Source organism: Nerophis lumbriciformis, linkage group LG09 (genome assembly GCF_033978685.3).
Source record: "Nerophis lumbriciformis linkage group LG09, RoL_Nlum_v2.1, whole genome shotgun sequence".
NCBI lineage: Eukaryota > Metazoa > Chordata > Actinopteri > Syngnathiformes > Syngnathidae > Nerophis > Nerophis lumbriciformis.
In genome coordinates this window covers 32,501,823-32,524,756 of record NC_084556.2, presented here as the reverse complement: position 1 = coordinate 32,524,756, position 22,934 = coordinate 32,501,823, and the positions used below count along the sequence as shown (strand labels likewise).

General features: G+C 39.8%; 1 protein-coding gene across 1 annotated transcript; it reads left to right on the top strand.

The window, feature by feature from the left end:
• Nucleotides 1-11,439: 11,439 nt before the first annotated feature.
• On the top strand, nt 11,440-22,231 carry LOC133607237 (enkurin-like). The gene is made up of 5 exons (XM_061961720.1): nt 11,440-11,636; nt 16,592-16,704; nt 16,776-16,990; nt 17,074-17,223; nt 21,753-22,231. The coding sequence occupies exons 1-5, from the start codon at nt 11,560-11,562 to the stop codon at nt 21,912-21,914; spliced, it is 717 nt and encodes a 238-aa protein (XP_061817704.1). The 5' UTR covers nt 11,440-11,559; the 3' UTR covers nt 21,915-22,231.
• Nucleotides 22,232-22,934: the final 703 nt, after the last annotated feature.

The following is a 22,934-nucleotide window of genomic DNA, read 5'->3' as shown; positions in this document are numbered from 1 at the left end:
GGTGGCATGCTGTGTCTTATACACTACATTTGAATCTTGCACTTTGAAGCAACAATGGGCCTGATCTACTTAAGCATTACGTGTATCAAAACACGTGCAAAACTGATCTACTAAGCTTGAGCGCACTGGATTGCGACTCTTAAATGAGCAAACTAGTGAGCACAATCAATTAATCTATACTTAGAGGAGGAGATGCAAATAATTTAGCAGTCACAATGTGATTTATCAAGACTAAAACTGTTCATCAGCCGCTGTTTTGCATCTATATTTAGTAAGTCTAGAAAGTAACTGCAAACTGGCACAGTTACGCACAAATTACTGTGAGAAAGGAGGTGATTGCGCTACAAAGAGAGATGATTGAGCGAAAATCGTCCATTCTGTCAAAAATTTTAATATTAGACATAGCGCCTATTCAGTATTATCATTTTATAATTTTAAAGCTACTGGATGACCTAAGGGATGATTAAAACAAATGAAATTGATTTGTTTTGGTGTCTGTCCTTGTCTTAATGGCGTTTTTCCTAGAGGATGCATATTATTATAGGAGTTATATTTTTTATATACCTCCTATATAAAAAAACATCTTGCAATATGCATATTATTGCGGCTGGATCATCCCAGAGCAAACTTTTGTCTTGTTGCAAATAGGTTCTTTAGATCCCACTTCTATATGGCCCAGATAATATGTTTCATATTAAATGTGTCGGCTGTACATTCCACAGCATAACCAAACTGCACAGGTTGGACTGTTGGAGCATACGATGTCATGAATGTGGAGTGTCTCCATGGTTTAAATAGGCTAGTCTGCACTACTTTTGCACTTGTTTTCGATTGAAAGTGTAAATTAGTAGATCACCCACAACAATGCCCACTAATAAAACTTGCAATGTATTACTCTGTGCACGCTATTCAGCACTTGTTATTTGGATCTTAGTAGATCAGGCCCATACTGTATTCTTCCACCACATGCACTGTAGGAAGTTCTTGAGCAAGTCTCGTATTCATGGAGTAAAAAGTTTTAATTCATTTTTGGGAGCACATTCGTTACCACAAAACGTCGTAACAGAGAACCTATGTCCACCTGTATAAGACCTCTTGGTTAGCAGTTATGTAGGGTGGTAAACATGTTAACATTTATGATATAAAAATAAATGACTAGTCCTTGTTTATCATCAACATATTTGTGAACATTTCACTAAACGCAGGTGAAAATGTAGTTGGTCCGCTTTTTTCACATCTTTCCGCAGACGGTATAGTTATTTGTTTGTGACAAATAAAAACACGTCACGTCACATTAATGTATGCATTTAATAGTTAGTATTCTAGCACCTTGCAAGACAGCATTACTACCTTATATTGCTTGGTTTCGCTTTAACTAACGGTATGATGAGCAATTGAAGATTAAACTGTAAGAAGTAATGGAAAACTTTAAATATTTGTCTCCTTAATGTGGACACTGACCTAAATTGTTGGCCCAAAAATAAATTACACTTCACACACAGAGCAGGCGTCATAAAATGTGTTCCAAGCCAAGGACACCCAAACTGATAGAGAGAAGGAGCAGGGACCCCCTAATAATATAATGTATATTGTATGAAATCATGATGTTGTTTTACATTAGAGACGTACCTAAGGTACCTTGTTGTTGTGCAATACTACCGTAGCAATTTGTTTATTCAGCTGGCAAATATAGAGTTAATTGCTAGCTGACAAAGAATGTGCTAATCATTAGCTGACAACTAGGGCGTTAATAGCTAGCTGACAACTACAGTGCTAATCGCAAGCTGACAACTAGAGCGCTAATCGCTTGCTGACAAGTAACACGCCAGTCGTTAGCTGGTTGGCGATAATACGCTAATCAGCAGCTGAAAACCAGCGTGCTGAGCGCTAGCCTGAAACTAGAGTGCTAATTGCTAGCTGGTAACTAACACACCAATCTAAAGTTGACAACTAGAGTGCTAATCGCTAGCTCACAATTAGGGCGTTAATCACTATCTGAAAACTGGAGCGTTAATCGCTAGCTGGTGACAAGGGTGTTTATTGCTAGCCTGCAACTACAGTGCAAATAGCTAGTTGACAACTAGCATGCTAAGCGCTAGCTGGTGACTCGGGTGTTTATCGCTTGCCTGCAACTACAGTGCTAATCGCTAAAAACATTAAAGACATTTACATGTGCAGAAAAATTGCAGAGGGATGTATTAAAGAATATATTTCAAAACAAAATCTACCAAAAATGTCCCGGCCCCCCTGCAGTACCTTTGCGAATTCCCTGGGGGTCGAAGACATCTGCACTAAAGCATAAAAATAAGTCAAACATATTTGTATTTTGTTTTTCACTATTAATGCATGTTTGGAGTCCTTTTTCGTTTTCCCCTCTTTGTTCCCCCTTTTTGGGGCCTCACTCCTCCCTCCTCACTTATCAATTATGCATCAAGAAACAACCTGAGTGCTTTTTGGTCAGCCTTGATGAAAAGAAAGTATCAAGTTTACCAGCAGGTCAACAAAAGTTAAGTAGTTCCGAAAAGTTAAAAAGGGTATGAAGTGAAAGTGGTGAATTTACTTGAGCTGCCTTCCGCCAAATCTAAAAATAGCAAAGTTTTGTGTTTTGACCTTGTTTGATTGGAGTTCTCTTTTATCTTTTCTTTTCATCTCAGTGTATTTCATCTGCAATTTTTTGACAGTTCGTTTGTTTTGTTTCTCTAGTGCAGTGATTCGCAATAATTGTCCCGCAGCAAATGATTGTGCTGTGTGAATCGTCAGATGAACCAAATTCACCTAAAGGGGACATTTGATGAATTTAGTCTTTTCTGAAATATAAATGTTGTTACAATGTTGGATATTCGTGTTAAATAATGCCAAAGTGTCCAATCATAAGGTTCATGCATTTGGGCGTAAGCTTGCTTGCACGCAGTTCTTGAAGCCCTTGTTTGGGAGATTTTTTTGAGTGTTTTTACAGGATTAGCTACACGGTTATGTCACAGTGAGGTGGACGTACTTGTGTGGTCATCTTTGGACAGGGTGTGATGGCCAACCTCCTCCCACTCTGATGAACCAACTCAGCTGCTGACTGTCGCTGCTGGTAGTTTTTCTCATTTAATGCCCCCCCGCCTGCTCTATGTCTGTAAAATAAATACTATGAAATAAATACTTCCGTGTTTGGTTATTTACAGGTGATTCCATCACTCGAAAAGTACAGCTTAGCAAACCAGCCACAATAATTTGCATTTCGGGGGCCCGTGCACCTGACATGGAAGCAAATTTTAGGAAGCTGACTCATAACAGGCCTGAACACTGACGACAGGCTAAACGCACCACTAGCTTCGTGAACATAGTTGTACACGTCGGCTCCAATGACACTAGGATGAAACAATCAGAGATTACAAAGAGAAGCATAGCTAGGATTTGTAATCTCGCCAGAAAGATGGCTCAGCATCGAGTACTTGTCTCGGCCCCCCTCCGCGAGAGGCAATGATGAGAGATATAGCAGATCAGTTTCGCCTAACAGGTGGCTGGCTAGTTTTTGTCGAGAACAGCGGTACAACTTTAGTGATAATTGGTCCTCTTTCTGGGGCAAGCCAAGCCTGTTGAGTATCCGGGAAGGCGGCATCACTCTTTCTGGAATTATAGTTCGCTCTTTGAGTCTCACTTGACTACCTACACTAGAACAGGCTTAGACACAGGGGAATAGAGAGCCTGGTAGCCTGGGTGAAGAGTCAGTTAAGACAGAACTAGACAGTGTCAGGCTGGAAAATTTCTGCACACATAGCATTTCTATATATGGCCAACTCGTTTCAGACCATCTCCTAAATGATTGGTTAAAAGGCACTCACGTCACTACAGCGGGCCATGTTTGCTTACTGTTTTATCTTCATAATCAATGCACTGCACATGAATTGTTCTCCCTTGTTGTTTACTCAATGTCTTGTAGCACACACACAAGACTTGGCACACTCTTCTTCTAATGCCAAGGCAGGAGCCAACCTAACAACGACTGCAACTTTTATTGGCCTATCTATTATAAGTGTAAAGAAACTCTGAAACTGTGACGTAGTTTCTCAATGGTAGCATGTGACGTAGGTGATTTCACAAGGTAAATGTCCATCCGCTTGGAGGGAGCATCTACAATAAGCAGGAACATCTCACCTAAGAAGGGTCCCGTGTAGTCCACATGTATCCTGGACCACGCCGATTCCGGCCATTCCCAGGGATGTAATGGTGCGGTAGGTGGTGACTCGTGATATTGTTGGCATTCTTCACACGACTGCACTTCTCTTTCAATGCTCTCATCCCTACCTGGCCACCAGATGTATGACCTTGCAAAGTCTTTCTTCTTTGACATTTCCCTATGAGTCTGGTGGAGGAGCTTTAGTATTTTCTCTCTGCCTTTGGTGGGGATTACTACTCGGGCTACCAAGAGCACACCGTTTCTCACACTCAGTTCCATTTTCCTTTGCTGATATGGCTTGAAACGAGCGTTTGTCTGTTCCGGCTGGCCTTTCAAGGTGTACTCATGCACTTGGGACAAGATGACATCTTTAACTGTCCAGCGTTTAATGTGTGTGGTGTCAACCAATGTGTCGTCCAGGACATCAATCATTAAGACCTGTTCTGTCATCTCCTGCTCTGACGCTGTGTCTGGCCAGGGCAATCTGCTGAGCACATCTGCATTTGAACGGTGTTTCCCTGGTTTGTACACAATGTTGTACTCATAAGTGCTCAGGGTCCCAGCTCATCTTTGCACTCTTGGCGAGCCCATTTAAGGAATAGGCTTATTTGTGTTGAACAGAGAGATCAACGGTTTATAATCTGTTTAAATGTTGAAAACTCGGCCATGCAAATATTTGTGGAATTTCTTAATGACAAACATTACGGCTAAGCCTTCTTCGTCGAGTTGGGAATACCTCTTTTCCGCATGTCCGTGAGCGTGACATGAACCCCAGGCCATCATCCATCCTGTCTGACAATAGGGCTCCAACACCGTATGGGGACGCATCACATGAGAGCAGTAACTCTCAGTCGGCAGAGTAGTGAATTAACACATCAGCTGAGTTTAGCAGCATCTTTGACTTTTTAAATGCGACCTCCTGTTTCTCTTGCTATTGCCAGTTGACATTTTGCCAATGGGGTGCCAACAAAGTTGCGAGGTTGGGCAGGAACTTGTTGTAATAGTTCAACAAACCCAAGTACGCTTTCAGTTCAGTTACATTTGTAGTAGTGGGAGTCCCCATTATGGCATTGACTTTGTTTTGTACTGGGTAGAGCCCCTGTGCATCCACTCTGTGCCCCAAGTACTCCATTTCATATTGCATGAAAGCACATTTACTCCTTTTCAGACGGAGCCCAGCCTCATCCAACCTGCTCAACACCTTGGCTAGGTTCTTCAGATGGTCCGCCTCATTTTTTCCACTCACCAAAATGTCGTATAAATACACAGCAACCAGCAGTATTCCTTTCAAAAGGCCCTCCATTGTCCATTGGAATATGGCTGGTGATGAAACCACACCAAAAGACAATCTATTGTAGGTGAATAGACCTCGATGTGTGTTCGCCGTCACAAACTTCTTGGATTCCTCATCCAGGAGAATTTGATGGTACGCGTGGTTCATATCTAATTTGGAGAACTGCTTTCCTCCTGAGAGGTCTGTGCTTCTACTTTGGGTATCGGATACTGTTCCAGAGAAGCCACGGTATTTACGGTAAGTTTATAGTCGCCACACCGTCTTACAGCTCCTGTCGGTTTCAGAATTGGCGCCGCCCATTCTGCATATTTCACTGGTGAGATTACGTTCTCTTTTAACTGTCGGTCTAGTTTCTCATCGACTTTTGCGCGCATGGCAAAGGGAACAGACCTTGGGCGGAAGAAACGGCGTCCGGTTTCACATCAATTGTAGCTTTGGTGCCTTTCAGGGTGCCCAACTCCTCTTTGAACACATTCGCGTGCTTGTTTAACACTTCCTGTAGAGTGGAGACTGGTCCCTCGGCATCGGTAACACTCTTTGCCGAAATGCGTGTGCCTCGTGCGGTCCAACATTCACACTGAAACGTTTTGCAGACCCACCGTTCTGCAAGTCTTGCACATTTTTACTTGCGGTCTTGTCTGATACTGCGAGTGCCAGAGCCTTGTCGAAAGTTAGATCAGTTTCTGCTAGAAGACGCCTTTGAATTTGATCGTCATTAATCCAATCCTGTCTCTCAACCTGTGCTGCAGCGTGGCGCCATAATTACAATCTTGTGCTAAACTGTGCAGCTCGGCCACCTATTCAATGACTGTTTCATTGGGCTTGCTGTTACAAGAGTCAAATTTGTACCTTTGTACAATTTCACTGGGCTTTGGGTCATAGTGATTTTTCATTAGGAGGACCAGCTCGTCAAAGGACTTATCTTTCGGCTTATCTGGGCTGAGAAGGTTGCGCATCAGGCTGTAGGTTGATACTTATTAAAATTGCCTTTTGCCTGGCGGCATCATCAATTTCGTTGACGGCAAAACATTTTGATAGACTCATCTCACATTTGATTTTTTTAATCAAAGTCTGCTAGCGTGCCAATGGTAGCCATAGCTTTTCTTAGCTTGCAGCCACTTGTTTAGCAAAGACTTTTAACTCTAGTTGGTTTGAGTCCCCTTTCTTTTAAAAGTCCCAGACCAATCCTCGTCGCCAATAAGATGTTATATCTTCATAATGACTGCACTGCACAGGAATTGTTCTTAGTTGTCGTTTACTCACCATTTTGTAGCGCACACACAAGACTTGGCACATTCTTCTTCTAATGCCAAGTTACATAGGCAGGAGCCAACCTAACAACTTATGTGCCCTCTATTGGCCTATCCATTAAAAGTGTAAATTTGTCACTAAGCAAAACCCACAACTAATAATTATCTCTCAAAGGAGCCAACATAAATGTATACATAGATAAGTAGGCTAATAAAACAATATCTACGATACCACACCTACAACTTTGAAATGGCCACAGTTGGAGCTATGCGTACACTGCACTTACTAATTCGAAATCCCTTTTAATTGAAAAGGTTTTGTGCCCTGTAATCATGCATATTCATACACAGTTGACATACAGTTTATTTATTTTTGGTTATTGAAATGTTGTATTTATCATCATGATTACTAACATATACACGCAAATCAAAAATCAGTTAATAAGGGATTGTACATGGTAAAAACCTTTCTTTGGCACTATAAATTGAACTCTACTGACCAGAGGCAGTGATTACAAACAATTAATTGGAGGCAGCCTCCATAGTTGACATACTTGACGCAAAAGTCACAATTTCTCCGTAATTGTTGGTCGAAAGCTAATGAGGATTGTGGCAAAATGAGGGTAATAATGTTTTTTGGTCGTTCTGTATATTTTTTTACGTTTATTGCGCCGTCTGGAGCATGTTAGACAGCCGGCTGGTCACTAAACGCTGCACAAACGTACACAGCAGAGTGCAACAAATACGGCCGCAAAATTATATTTTGAGGAAATAAAAGCATGTTTCATTGTAAGTTTGTGAGCTGAGGTATGTGTAAAACTATAATGGGGTTTTTTTTGTCAGGAAAACTACCGTCAGAACTTCTGCAATGCATGCATCTGGACACAGTTGCACACGTCTTTGGTAGCAAACATGTTGTTTAGTTGGCCATAGTCTCATTATACATGACTCTGCGTTAACCTAGAGCATACATGCCAACCTTGAGACCTCCGATTTCGGGAGGTGGGGGGTGGGGGGAGTGGTCGGGGGTGGGTGGGGGGGGCGTGGTTGGGGGCGTGGTTAAGAGGGGAGGAGTATATTTACAGCTAGAATTCACCAAGTCAAGTATTTCATATATATATATATATATATATATATATATATATATATATATGAAATACTTGACTTTCAGTGAATTATTATTATATACGTATATGTATATATTTATTTTATTATATATATATATATGTATATATATATATATATATATATATATATATATATATATATATATATATATATATATATATATATATATATATATATATATAAGAGAAATACTTGAATTTCAGTGTTCATTTATTTACACATATACACACACATAACACTCATCTACTCATTGTTGAGTTAAGGGTTGAATTGTCCATCCTTGTTCTATTCTCTGTCACTATTTTTCTAACCATGCTGAACACCCTCTCTGATGATGCATTCTGCTTCGTCTCCTTGTTGTGTGCGCAGTTGTGCACTGCACTCTCTAAAAGCCGTAGATGTTATTGTCACATATGCATGTACAGTAGATGGCAGTATTGTCCTGTTTAAGAGTGTCATAACATTGCTGTTTACGGCAGACGAACTGCTTTACGGTAGACGAAAACGTGACTGCTGTTGTTGTGTGTTGTTACCGCACTGGGAGGACGTTAATGAAACCGCCTAACAATAAACCCACATAAGAAACCAAGAACTCGCCCTCGATCATTCTACAGTTATAACGTGATTGAGCAGGCACGCTGTTTATATTGTGGGAAAGCGGACGTGAAAACAGGCTGCCGACACGTCACTCAGGTCCGCATGTATTTCGGGAGATTTTCGGGAAAAAATTTGTCCCGGGAGGTTTTCGGGAGAGACGCTGAATTTCGGGAGTCTCCCGGAAAATCCGGGAGGGTTGGAAAGTATAACCTACAGTATGTATTCATCTGTTGCCCCATACACCAATGCAAATAAATCGGTACAGAAAATGGTTGAATGTGTCATGCCCAGCGTGACAGTCTTTGTGTCGTTTTTCTGTGTTTAGTGTTTATTCCTGTCGAGTGCTATTATTTTCCCCCCCACCTGTTTTGGTAACGTCTTGCAGTGACTTCAACACTGTTTCTGAGCGCGAGCGCTGTTCTCCACACCTGCCATTGATTGGTGATCAGGGAACGCTTGACTCCGATCACTCATCAGGAGGGTTTATATGTCAGTGACACTGGTTCGTTTGTCTATTGTGACTAATGTTCATGGTGTGCCTTTTGACCTTTTAGTTCATTAAACCTCCTTATTACCTGCACGTCGCTTCCTGACTCCACATCCTGGGTTCACGTCAACCATCGCCATGTGGGTTCATGATCTAATGGATCCAACTGTTGCCTTTATATATGAGATTGTTCTTATTTCAAATGGCTCAACAAAGGTTGGGAAACACTGCTGCAGTTTGTGTCTCTGTCCTGTGATGCCTGATCATTTGATCTTAGGGACTTTTGATCTCCTCCGACTATGCCTCTAGTGCTTTTATGTTACAATTGTGGCAGCTGACATGCATGCAGAGATTTAAAGCTTCCTTACTGTAAAACGGTTAATCCTGAATTGCATAGGTTAGCAAAAAGCAACATGAAAAAACACAAAATTGGTCTAATAAAAGCATTTCAAGCACACACACATGCACAAGTGGAAATGGAGAAGCCATAAGTGGGGAGAACAGCTTCCTGCATCCACTTGTGGAAAGATGAGATCAGCTTGTGGACACCCATTCAGTTAACAGCTTTTCCAAAATTAACATTTTGAATAAATATCTCACATTACTATGCAACACCTCTGCAATCGACCCTGGGGAATTCTTAATAATTTACTGTTTATGTGTACTCTGTTGACCACATGGGAACTGTGATTAAAAAAATACCATGAATAGTTATTTTATTTTGGGACATTAATTGGTGGGAAAATTGCTTGGAAGTCTTTCCGCACAGGAAATTAAAAGTGAACTGACCATTAACCTTGCATTAATTCCTGCAGGATGACAGCACTATGGGTTGTTTGGATGAGATAGTCCCTGTGTGATAAACAAATCTAACTTGCTGGTGATTTAAACGCACAATAAATTCAACTCTACTGACCAGAGGCAGAAATACTGACTTGAAGTTACTGGTATACATGGTCCGGTCACTGGGTTTGATATATTTTTGTTTGGGATCCTGTTCCCAGTATCCATGCATAGCATTGGAGATTATGCCATTACATTGATTTAGCGGTAAAAACAAACTCTTCAAGGAGGACGTAACAAACACATGTCAAACATTAATTTGAAAATAAAGTAAGCAAAAGTTCAGAAAGAAAGTAAAAGATTAAGAGGAAAGCATTTGAAAAATTCAATTCAAGTAGTTTATTTTAATGTATAAACAAACACAATACAACTCACATATTGGAAGATTAAAACAATGGCTTTAGATTAAATGGAAATAAAAAGTCTGCTTCTAATGAATATTAAATACGCTTAAAACAATATACCTGTTCATGTACATGAACAAGATAACTCTGAAGACGTGGTCTTAACTTGGTCTTTACCGCCATCTAGCGTCAAATCATCATAGTTGCAGTAGATACATTGTTGAGCCTTTGAAGGCACTGCAATCCACACGACTGCATTGTGTTAGTTCAACACAAAAACATGAAATCAAACCTTAAAATGTGAATAAAAGGAATTAAATTAAAATGTGACATGATTAAAATAAAACAAAAAACGGAGTTAAAACTAGCGGCGGGTGATACTGTGCAACAATATCAACATACAAGAATCGAATAACATGTTTTTTATTTGTCACTACATGTACAATGAAATCAAAAGCAGTAGAATAATAGAAAACAAGTTGAGAAACAAAATGTAAAAAAAAAAAAATAATGCAATTAGATGAAAAAAAGGAATAAGGAATTAAATTAAAATGTGACAGGATTAAAATAAAACAAAAAACGGAGTTAAAACTAGCGGCGGGTGATACTGCATGTGCAACAATATCAACATACAAGAATCGAATAACATGTTTTTTATTTGTCACTACATGTACAATGAAATCAAAAGCAGTAGAATAATAGAAAACAAGTTGAGAAACAAAATGTAAAAAAAAAAATAATGCAATTAGATGAAAAAAAGGAATAAGGAATTAAATTAAAATGTGACATGATTAAAATAAAACAAAAAACGGAGTTAAAACTAGCGGCGGGTGATACTGTGCAACAATATCAACATACAAGAATCGAATAACATGTTTTTTATTTGTCACTACATGTACAATGAAATCAAAAGCAGTAGAATAATAGAAAACAAGTTGAGAAACAAAATGTAAAAAAAAAAAAAATGCAATTAGATGAAAAAAAGTAATAAGGAATAACAAGTGCATTGTTCCATAGTATGTGTGAGTTATTGCACAACTACTCTCTCTTTTTTATTGCATACAAATGTTCGATACTATTGCTGCCCTATGACGGACGCGTCCACCCCAATTTAAAACGTACCTATTATTTAAATTGATAATAGTTGGCCTCTACAGACCACTTCCATTACGTAACTTGTTGTGCATTCGGGTCGAGTGACGTAAGCGCTGACTGAGACATGAAAGGCCACCTTCATACACAGTGGAACATGACGACGTCACGTGATTGCCCCCCGGTGTGACTTGCACGTATACAGAGCAGCGGGCTTTCATACACAGATGCGTCGTCGATGAGACTGTCGTTACACCGCATTGTTATTTGAAGGTTTTTCCCAACCATGCATCTCGCGATTTGGATCGGAACCGACGAGCTTAGTTGATTGCTAATTGGAGTGACGTCATCTCATCGAGATGGCTGCCGAAATGTGTCCCCAGGAGACCATCCCCATTTTCATTGACAAAAATGTTGTCATGGAGAGGCCGCAAAGGTATATCTATCTTATCTATCATTCCACTTGGGAAAAAATAGATCATATAGCATACCTTTTCTTAAGCCCCCCAAATAATAGGCATTCAGTTTGTTTTTAACTTTTTCTGTAATGATTCTAAAAATAATTAAACGTAATTGCATAAAAGTTCAATTCTAAGTATGCACTTAGATATATTTAATACAGTAAAGGTGCCAAAACCAAGTCAATATTTGAAACTATTGTAAAAACAAATGTTATATCTACTAATATTTGTAGATATTTTTATACATAATATATAATTTATATTTTATTTCTATGATGTAGTATGATGAGGGCCAAACACGTTCCCTGGCCACACTCTTTTGGACACCATTGGTTTATACTGACAGGTTATCCACCTTTCCATGTCAGCATTATCCATGTACCGCTTATCTTTATTAGGGTGGCGGTTAAGCTGCAGCCAATCCTAGCCGACTTCATGCAAGAGGCAGCATACGCCATAGACTAAAGCGATTCAAATGGTGGTGCAGGGTACAAATCCAGCCCGGGAAAGACCCCATACCGGCCCTCGATTTCAGTTCAAAACTTGGGAACACTGCGGTCCAAACTTGTGATTTACATACAGTCGTGGTCAAAAGTTTACATACACTTGTAAAGAACATAATGTCATGGCTGTCTTGAGTTTCCAATAATTTCTACAACTGTTATTTTTTTGTGATAGAGTGATTGGAGCACATACTTACTTGTTGGTCACAAAAAAACATTCATGAAGTTTGGTTCTTTTATGAATTTATTAGGTTTCTACTAAAAATGTGACCAAATCTGCTGGGTCAAAAGTATACATACAGCAATGTTAATATTTGGTTACATGTCCCTTGGCAAGTTTCACTGCAATAAGGCGCTTTTGGTAGCCATCCACAAGCTTCTGGCAAGCTTCTGGTTGAATTTGTATGTTTTCTGACATGGACTTGTTTCTTCAGCATTGTCCACATGTTTAAGTCAGGACTTTGGCAAGGCCATTCTAAAACCTTAATTCTAGCCTGATTTAGCCATTCCTTTACCACTTTTGATGTGTGTTTGGGGTCATCGTCCTGTTGGAACACCCAACTGCACCCAAGACCTAACCTCCGGGCTGATGATTTTTGGTTGTCCTGAAGAATTTGGAGGCAATCCTCCTTTTTCATTGTCCCATTTGAAGCACCAGTTTCATTGGCAGCAAAACAGGGCCAGAGCATAATACTACCACCACCATGCTTGACGGTAGGTGTGGTGTTCCTGGGATTAAAGACCTCACCTAGCTGAACTGCACCATTTTGGTGGAGTGGTCAAAAATTCAAGCAGAAGCTTGCCAGGAGCTTGTGGGTGGCTACCAAAAGTGCCTTATTGCAGTGAAACTTGCCAAGTGTTTTTTGTGACCAACAAGTTAGTGCTCCATGCAATCACTCTATCACAAAAAAATAAGAGTTGTAGAAATGATTGTAAACTCACGACAGCCATGACATTATGTTCTTTACAAGTGTATGTAAACTTTTTATCGCGACTAACTGAGGCATTCTTCAACGCACCCCTTTCAATTCTCTCCTTTTTGGCAGTTACAAATGATCTAGAATGGAACCCTGAGAAACGCCGCCACGTGGCAAAGTTGGTAGAGTGGCCGTGCCAGCAATCGGAGGGTTGCTGGTTACTGGTTACTGGGGTTCAATCCCCACCTTCTATCATCCTAGTCATGTCCGTTGTGTCCTCGGGCAAGACACTTCACCCTTGCTCCTGATGGCTGCTGGTTAGCGCCTTGCATGGCAGCTCCCGCCATCAGTGTGTGAATGTGTGTGTGAATGGGTGAATGTGGAAATACTGTCAAAGCACTTTGAGTACCTTGAAGGTAGAAAAGCGCTATACAAGAATAACACATTATCATGTGTTTTATATAACAATGTAACTTACGTGGTCATTTGTTAAATTAGTTTTTTGTTTTATTAGTGGCGTTCCTCAGGGTTCTATTCTAGGTCCTCTCTGTGACCCCTAAAACATTTTAGTTGAATATCCATGCCCTAGACTAATTCAAACCCATATCTCCTGACTCGGTGGTCTCTATGCTAACCACTAGGCCATCATGCGACCCAAAGCTAGACACACCAGCCCATTTTTTAATTTTTTTTACAATTACCTTACTGTCATCCTTATCAATTTAGGCATAAACAGTATGTATTTTGTTGGGGAGTAACGCTACGACATCATCGCAGTTCGGTACGTACCTCAGTATTAAGTCCACAGTTCGGTTCATTTTTGGTATAGTAAGGGAACAAAATGCAAAATATAAAACTGCTTAGTTTTGTGTTGAATTGATTTTAAAACTAAGAGTAAAAATGCAATTGTAATCCGCTCGCAGGTATGTAGAAATATAGATACATATAAATGCAGTCCACTTTTACGCACACTATATCTGAGTACCTGCGCTTGTGGAAGTGCATCGCAACGCCAACTCTGCATTTCTGTCCCTCACTTGAAATGTGTACTGAGTGTGGAATAGTACATATCTTTCGGTGCGGAACTGCTAATTTGATGTAAATGTTTGTTACACCCCTGCAGTAGTTTCAGGAGTGCCCTGGACATCTCAGATTGTCAAGAGCTAAATTGGGGTTCTAAGCAGAATTTGATTTGGAAACCCCAACTTACAAAATTGTGTTCACTTTTTTTTATATGAATCAATTGTTAGACTGTTTTGATCAAACTTTAAACTGATGCATGTTTTGTCCTAAAACATATTCACAGGAAAGTGTGCAAAATGAAAATGTTAACATAATTAAAGCATAATTATGCAAGGCTTCCAGACACAACTGTGATTAGGAATCAAAACCAGTACAATAGAACCTCAACTTCACCATCTGTAACTGGGCTCTTAACTCAAAACCCTTATATCTCAAATGAACCTTTCCCATTTAAAATAATTGTAATCAGTTTAGTTACCCAAAACAGCACAATTTTTCTTTTATCATGAAACATGCCTTTTTAAAAGAATAAACAAAATTCTGGATAAGAAATATTGTTTTAAAAACAATCCGATAGAATGTACTATTAACAACTGTGTGAAGTAACGTAATGATAATGTACCTGGGAGAGTGAAGTGCCATGTTTACTCCTTCCAGATGCTTCTCTATGAAACACACTATCAGCAGCTGTTCCATATTTTCATTGATAAATGTCAACTGTTTAGATATTATTTAAAGTCTTGGCTGGCATTAGACTCATTCTGCTTCAGTATGGCGCGGACTAGCAGTGATACGCTCAAATTGCTTCACCAAGTTGGTCATTGTCTTTGTTGATTTCTCATCCGCTTCTGCTTGTCAGCTCTGTCCTTCACACTCACTTTCTTCCTTTTCATGGTTGGATGATCTCTAGCTATAAGGTATTGCTAGCGAGTAAGACCAGATGTTTTGTCTCTGATCTTATTGATATGTGATATTTGTTATGCTGACTAATGGTGGAGATACCGTATTTTTCGGAGTATAAGTCACACCGGAGTATAAGTCGCACCTGCCGAAAATGCATAATAAACAAGGAAAAAAACATATATAAGTAGCACTGGAGTGTAAGTCGCATTTTTGGGGAAATGTATTTGATAAAACCCAACACCAAGAATAGACATTTGAAAGGCAATTTAAAATAAATAAAGAATAGTGAACAACGGGCTGAATAAGTGTACGTTATATGACGCATAAATAACCAACTGAGAACGTGCCTGGTATGTTAACATAACATATTATGGTAAGAGTCATTCAAATAACTATAACATATAGAACATGCTATACGTTTACCAAACAATCTGTCACTCCAAATCACTAAATCCCATGAAATCTTATACGTCTAGTCTCTTACGTGAATGAGCTAAATAATATTATTTGATATTTTACGCTAATGTGTTAATAATTTCACACACAAGTCACTCCTGAGTATAAGTCGCACCCCCGGCCAAACTATGAAAAAAACTGCGACTTATAGTCCGAAAAATACAGAACTTGTAACTAGCTAAGAGACAGCTCCTAATCTCGTACCACTTTTTAAAGTTGGGGCACTCTTGAGTTGAGGTACCAGTGTACTATTTTCTTACAAGACAAACACTAACGCTGTGTGCCACGGGGCCGGTGAGACAGCGCCCTGTCAAAACGGGAACCCCCCACCAATGGAGAGGCCCTGCATATAGGGAGGGTCTGCTCTGTAAAGAGATTATCCAATCAATCATGTAAAATTTAGTACAGCTGGTGGTTTACGATGTTCTGTTTTACAACATGTTGTGGATAGAAACGCACTCCCACATTTATCCATGAAAATATGGAAAAGCTGATGATGGTGTGTTTGACGGAAAATCAGCTTGAAGGAAATACTGAAGTCTGTATTATTACATAACTTAATGATACTGTAATTTTCTGTACTACATTCAATAGTTCTTATCTAAAAGGTTTTTTTTTCTTTTTAAAAGACATGTCACATGTTAAAATTATGCTGTGTTTTGGGTGGGCAAGCACCAATTAAATTGACTTGAATTAATGTCACTGGGAATCATTGATTTGAGATACAAGTGTTTTGAGTTTAGAGCTCGGTCACAGAACCAAGTAAGCTCAAAAATTGAGGTTCTACTGTATTTTGATCCACATCTTATATGCAACTAGTGGTTGTTTCCTTGATTAAAAATAAAACAGGCAAAAACGTCTTCTGAACGGCTCTTTGAAAGTAACAGCACCTAAAGATCCTGCTCCCTTCAAAGCGCTAATAAATCCCTTCTCTGGGACTCGTCTCTAGTCGTCATGGTGATGCATGCACCTGCAAAAGCGTCTTCTCCTCGCTGGATATAACTCCATAATGACACTTTGTATTTTAACCACCCTGATGTCATGTGTGATGTTAAGAGTTCTGTTTAGTACACTCGTTTGTCATGTTTCAGGATAGGTTTAGACAGCTGTTTGTGTGTTTGTGTGTAGGTTTGTGTCCAACTCTCAGCCCAACGGGAAAATGATGGGACCGACAATAGTTGAGTTGCAGCATTCGGACAATTTTGTGAAAAAGCACTCGAAAGACCCCAAGCTGCCTGAGAGTGAGTGAATTGTTGCTGAGCACTTGTTGTTGAGCACTTCTAGCCGTATTCACTGCCACTTTGTCTTGCAGTCAAACAGCATGTCAGGAATGTTTATTGTACCTGCACAAAGCCAATGCTCTCAGCTGGGACTTTTCTGCTGCCTGCTGGCCTCCCTGCAAAGAGGATGTTTACAGCCACGCCAAAGGTGTCCAAACCGCCCTTGTGTATTGTTGACACCAACAAGGGACACAAGGAGTACCATAACAAGTTCTCAGGACTTGTCCCTGTGTACGTTAAAAAAAAGGTAGTTATTTGACAACGAAGATGTTTTGCACTGGATTTCTTTTTATTGATACAATGAGTAGGTTTTTATTTTCTTTATTGTAGGACTATGGAGTGATACCAGCTTATTTGCTGCGCCGCAAAGGACACATTACAAAGTCTCCACAGTCCAATTCTGAAGGCAAACAGGAGGAGTCCGAAATAGAAATAGAAATAGAAAACCTTACGGACGCGGAGTGTCGCGAAATCATTGAGGTAATTCATTACTCACCTCACCAGGCACTCTTAGTTACATCTTGTGATTGTAATGATTAATACAAAAACTTGCACACCGTGAGAGGTGTACTGAAACATGCTCATGTTGACAACTAGGGTTGTACCGAAATGAAAATTATTGACCAAAACCGAAAATGAGGAAATCAAGACCAAAAAACAAAACACCAAAATAAATTATTCCAATTATTATTACCATTGCGTTTACAGCTATGATTGTGTACTAACCTCATTAAAAATCAAGGCATTGGAATTGCACAAATGTATATTTATCCTTCAGAGAATAAAAAAAATCATAAAATTATGAAAATATGTATTTACAACTGGGATTCCAACAATATAGATAGGCCAAATACTGAATGGAACCACAGACGGAGTCGACATGCGTCAAAGAAGTCAACAGGAACCATAGAGTGGGTTGTTCTATTGCAGCGAAACAAGACAGTCATTTGATATGTTGGTGTCAGTCAAAAAGGGATTCAGCCGTCATCCAAACATGCTCAGCGTCCAGATTAGATGAGGCCAAGCCCACTTTCCATAAACTCCCAGAAGTCGCTGAGCGTCCGACAAACCTGGGGCCGTATTTATCAAGCGCCTTAGAGTGCCATTTTACACTTAAGTCCTGAGAATTTGCGAAATTTAGTCCTACTCTCAAACTTAAGAATAAAAGCTATTTATCAACTTTCTTAAGTCTAAGAATCACTCCTACTCTCCACGATATTTAAGAGACCTTCAGAGGTGTCCTAAGTGGTTAGGAGTTGCCAGCGGGGGATGGCACTGAGGCAAGAGAGACGTGCGCGAACGTTCAGGGAGCGGAAGGATGTCCTGGCTTTGTTTGATGACGAGCAGCTGATCAAACGGTATCGTTTAGACAGAGCGGGTATTATTTTTGTCACAGATTTAATAAGGGGCGTCATCTCATCAGCAACATCACGCAGCAGAGCTTTCACAGCAGAACTAAAGGTCATCACAATGCTTCGATATCTCGCCACTGGGAAAATGAATTGGAAAGAAAAGAAAACATTTATTTTTTATTCATTGCCAATATTGTTTGTTTGTTTGGTATTATTTTGTAGTTTATTGTCAAAATATACACTCCCATTGTCCACTTAAATATTTCTAAGATATTTCTTTTTTCTTAGACAAGGGATTCCCTTCCGTGATTGGTCAATTCTATGGACACAGAAATGACATCACCTAAAATTCCGTTTACGGCACATAGTAATGTCGTAATTCAGCTCTGAGTGTGACACTTAAGATTCAGTCCTACACTTCGCTGAAAGTGTGAGTAAGACGCTTGATAACTAACTTTTAAGTGCAGCTTTCAGCGAAGAATTTCTTTACTCATAAGTCAACTCTTAGCAGACTTCTTAGGAGTAATTCTAAGACGCTTGATAAATACGGCCCCTGAGCTTTTATCCAATGACTGTCTAGTTTCGCTGGAACCACCACCCGCTGAGCATCCCTCAAGCTTCATTCTGTTGCTCCGAGTTGATTGGGAAACTTTTCTAATCCTTTCAGTGACTTTTCGTTTAAAAACGACTAGTAACAAATGTAGCAACATTCTCTTGTGTTATTAAAGATTGCACTCCTGTTTTGACACTCTTGACTTCTGTCGCTATGCAATGTGCTCGACTAGCAGCGAGTGCTAGTCGAGCACTTACAGGCGGTTGTGCTAGCTCACCCTGCAGCTTCAACTGTGTTCTCCCTCCTTTAAAGACCAATTGCCGTCACTGCCCTCTTGATATTTCCTCTTTTACAGATAGCTGTCCACGAGTCTGATGGATGCTTCTTGCTTACGTCAGCACAGCATCCTGTTTCGGTGATCAAATACTTTTTGCCCGAAAAAAGCATTATTGGGTTTCGGAAAAAAAAATTCAGGGGCTAAAATGTCGGTGCATCACTATTCTCAACCCATCTGTAGAGCAACTCAAGGCGACTGTGTTCTTATTACTTAAAAGTGCCGTCGACAATTCATGGTCTTTTGTCAACACGCAATTCAAGACCTAAGTTGGTAATTTCTATGAAAATTGCTATCTCCAGGTTAGCCTTTGCCTTTCCAGGCCTTCCCACCTTATCCATTGTTCTTGCTTGCTTCTTTCAGCCTCCTCCTGATGACGCATAATTTCTACCACCATTTTATTCGTCTCTGAAATTAAATCCTTGCTCCAAGTTGGTTTACTTGCTGGAAGAAAGGCTTCCTCTTCCCAACTGGACATGCCCCATGATGTTATTGTACTTCAGGGGTTACAGGGTTACAGGGTTACGTAGCATGCTGCAACACATCGGATGGTGTCCTTTTTGATCCAGTTACCAGAGGTGGTGCAGCATTACTGATGGTTTGATATCTGGAGTGCTTCAACGTCATCTAGAGCACTTGTATTCTTCAGTGAGGCTTGTGATAGGCAGTTCTACCTCAAATGAAATCATGGTTTGCTCCCATCTCTCCAGTTGTCATTGGGACCTCATAAGTAGTGAATGATCATATTACATGATGGAGTAGTCCAAATTGCAGGCACCAGAGCTTAAGCTTCCCTGGCAGTAGGGTTTGGCTTTGGCCCTGAGACATGCGTTGCACCATCTGTCCAGGCCATTGACAGGTTGCTCAGACTGGGTCGTCGCCAATGCAGAATAAAAAATGTTTAAACTTTCCTTTGATTATTGAGATGCTTCGTAACTTGTTTGGCCTAATTTTCACCCGTGTTTACTTGATGTTCTGCAGTTTTACATGTAGCGCCTGGTCAGACAGATGGGCTATGTCAACCATGTATGCTTAAATAGGTGGAAGGCCGATCCTAAGAATTCTATTATTAGTTCGCTCACCCCCCATCTCCCATCTTGAAGGCCTCCATAGCCATTGTGAAGGCCAAGGATGAGATTATGCAGCCGAGTAAACGCCTCCTTCTAGGTGTTGCCATGATGATATGAAGTTGACTGTTGTACAGTAAACACAGTAGCAGGTGTTTGAAAAAGGATTTCACTATAGAGTAGTTATGGATGATAGATCGTGAAAGTTTAAGGATCTCCAGACAAGGTTGTGGGGAACTGCTCCTAAGGCAAAGTCAAGGAAAGTTTGCTGCTCGGATCTGGTGCCAGATATATGCTCTAAGCAACCAGAGAATGCTGACCTTCTGTACGGATACATTGTCATACTAATTCTTCTCCAGGTAGGTGGACAGCATCTTTGCAATAATGGACAAAAAGATTTTCCCCTAAATGCTGAGAAGGCAGATTGGCTGGAATTGACTGACATCTGCTGCATCTTTAACTTTGGAAATTAGCACACTTGCAGTGCCTCAGAACATCTGGTGCATTCTTTTAAAGCTTATACAGCACTCCATTCGGCCTAACGGCTGCTGGGTATCTTGCTCGCCGGACTGTTTTCTCTACATCCTTTTATTTAGAAGGGCCAGTCTCCAAGTGCAATTTAGGAGGTTGAATTAGTGGAAGGTCATGTGGATAACTAGCTTACCAGGTCATGGTGGACCTGTTCTTTCTGATGTGCCAACTCTGGTTTGTGTCCCGTCCCTGTGCTTAAATCACCCTAATTGACTGGTCGTTATTTAGAAGTACCTGTCAATGTAAGGCCCAACCTAAAAGTGAGTGCTGCTGTGACTGCCTCATGTGCCGTGTTCTTGCTCATATTAATGTCTGTTTCTCGGTGTGTAGCCGTGTTGTCAGTTGTCAAGCCATCATGTGCCCCATTATTTTCTGTCATGACCGCTTGGAGGATAGAAATGTTACTATGACCCACATACAATTTTCTCATGGCCACAAGCAGGGAAAGAGAGACATCCTGCCACCCATGTCTCCAATCAAAATGTATGTGTTCTCCTTTGTCCGAAGAACAAATATAGTCTTCAAGAATTAATTCAGGTTTCCATGACAACGGTTTGTCTGATCTTGGGCACACATTGCACCTAAGTGTGCTACTATGTATGATTTTAAAATGCATACTTTACAGTGATATCCTATAATATACTATAATGACAGCATGCAGAAATATAATGCTAGCAATGTGTGTAGTTAGCATTGAAAACTATAAATTACTTCAAATTAATGTTGAGAACTTGATATTTATTTATGTTAAAAAATATATATATATTTTGGTTATTGACACTTATTTGCCTTGGCACTGACAACTGCTTTTTTATTTTCATTCCTGCCACAAACTTCTCCAAGTCTCTACCTCTACTAGCTCTGTACACGTGTTCCTGTGTACTTACTACTTTTACGAGGTAGTACAGGAAGCCTGTTGATTAGATTGAGCACTGCTGCCCCTTAGCCCCAGGCTTGTGTATCGTTCTAACATGAATACTAGATTGTAGACACAAATAATTAATATCCACCCTGCCTCATCGTTTATGTTACACGTAGCTTTTGGATCACTTGCTGTGGACTTACGATGTGCCATTTTTTGAATGCAAGTTAATACAGCAAATGGTTATTTATGTCAATACTTTCTCAATTCATTACACTGTCATAATTCATTGTTTTTTCCACAATCCAAGGACCTGAAGAAGAAGTGCTCAAGGCTGAACACGGCCTACCAGCGCCTCCCATTTGTCATAGACACCCCATTATTGAAGACCCGTAAGACGCGACTGGAGGGTGATATGCAGCAGCTGGAAAACGACCTCAAACTCCTTGAAACATTGGTGTCCAACAAGTAAAAGGTGTGCCAGCAATTTTAACTTCAAAAGAAGCACATCAAAGTCAATCAGAGGCAGTCCTAATTTGTGTGGGATATCATCCTCTCATCGAGGCCCCAAATGATGAACGATTGATGTTACTAAACACATTGTTTGATATGATGTCACTCATTGTTCAAATGTGCTGTTTATGTCCTCACCTTGACTTTTAACCTCAACCTTTAAACAATCTAAATCTGATTTTGACTGAGGAGAAAGACGTAGGATATATACTAGTTTATTATAACTGATTAGAAAATGCTTTGCTGAGCAAATAAAGTTTTCTTCTTTTTACTGTGCTTATTGTTAGACCTCTTTATTCTATTATTCATCTAGCTGTGACATTTTAAACTATTTTTTGTATCCAAAGTTATGGGAACAGTTTAAGGAAGGTCCCTTTCCCAGTACAAAGCAAGTCATGCTTGGATGAGAGATATGCGAAGAATAACCTCAGAGACCTAACCCCAACTCTGTTATAGGCCTACGATAGTGATTACCAATCACTGTGCCCGGGCACATTTGTATGACTTGAAAAATCATCAGGTGTGTCGCGGGAAATTATCCAATTTCAGTTAATCAGTCCAAAACTTATTTATTTACTACAAATAATGTATATTTGTTGCTATCTTATAATGTTGATATTGTTCCTAATGGAGTGTATATCAGTGCCCTATGGCGACAGGCAGAACAATTAAAAATGTGCTTCCATTAGATAGCAGTAAGTGTCGTATCAGTACTCTGTTTATTTTCACAAAAATGTAGGGAATTTTTGGTTTGTTTTTGGAATATATTTTATATATATTTTATAGTGTTTGAAAACTTAAGGAATATGTACTTGAACACAGAAGAAATTTTAAGTAAAATTTGAATGACAGCCAATAATAATTTTTGCTTTTATCTTCACTTATTTTGCACTATTAACTTTATTTTTGCTTGAACAATTAGTACATCATATTTTGTTGATATTGCTACATTGTCTTATATTGTTATATTTACATGTAT

Coding starts and splice junctions, on each gene's coding strand:
- LOC133607237 (XM_061961720.1), top strand. CDS start 11,560: ATGGCTGCCGAAATGTGTCCCCAGGAGACCATCCCCATTTTCATTGAC. Junction 16,705..16,775: donor AGACCCCAAGCTGCCTGAGA/GTGAGTGAATTG, acceptor TTTGTCTTGCAG/TCAAACAGCATGTCAGGAAT. Junction 17,224..21,752: donor AGTGTCGCGAAATCATTGAG/GTAATTCATTAC, acceptor CCACAATCCAAG/GACCTGAAGAAGAAGTGCTC.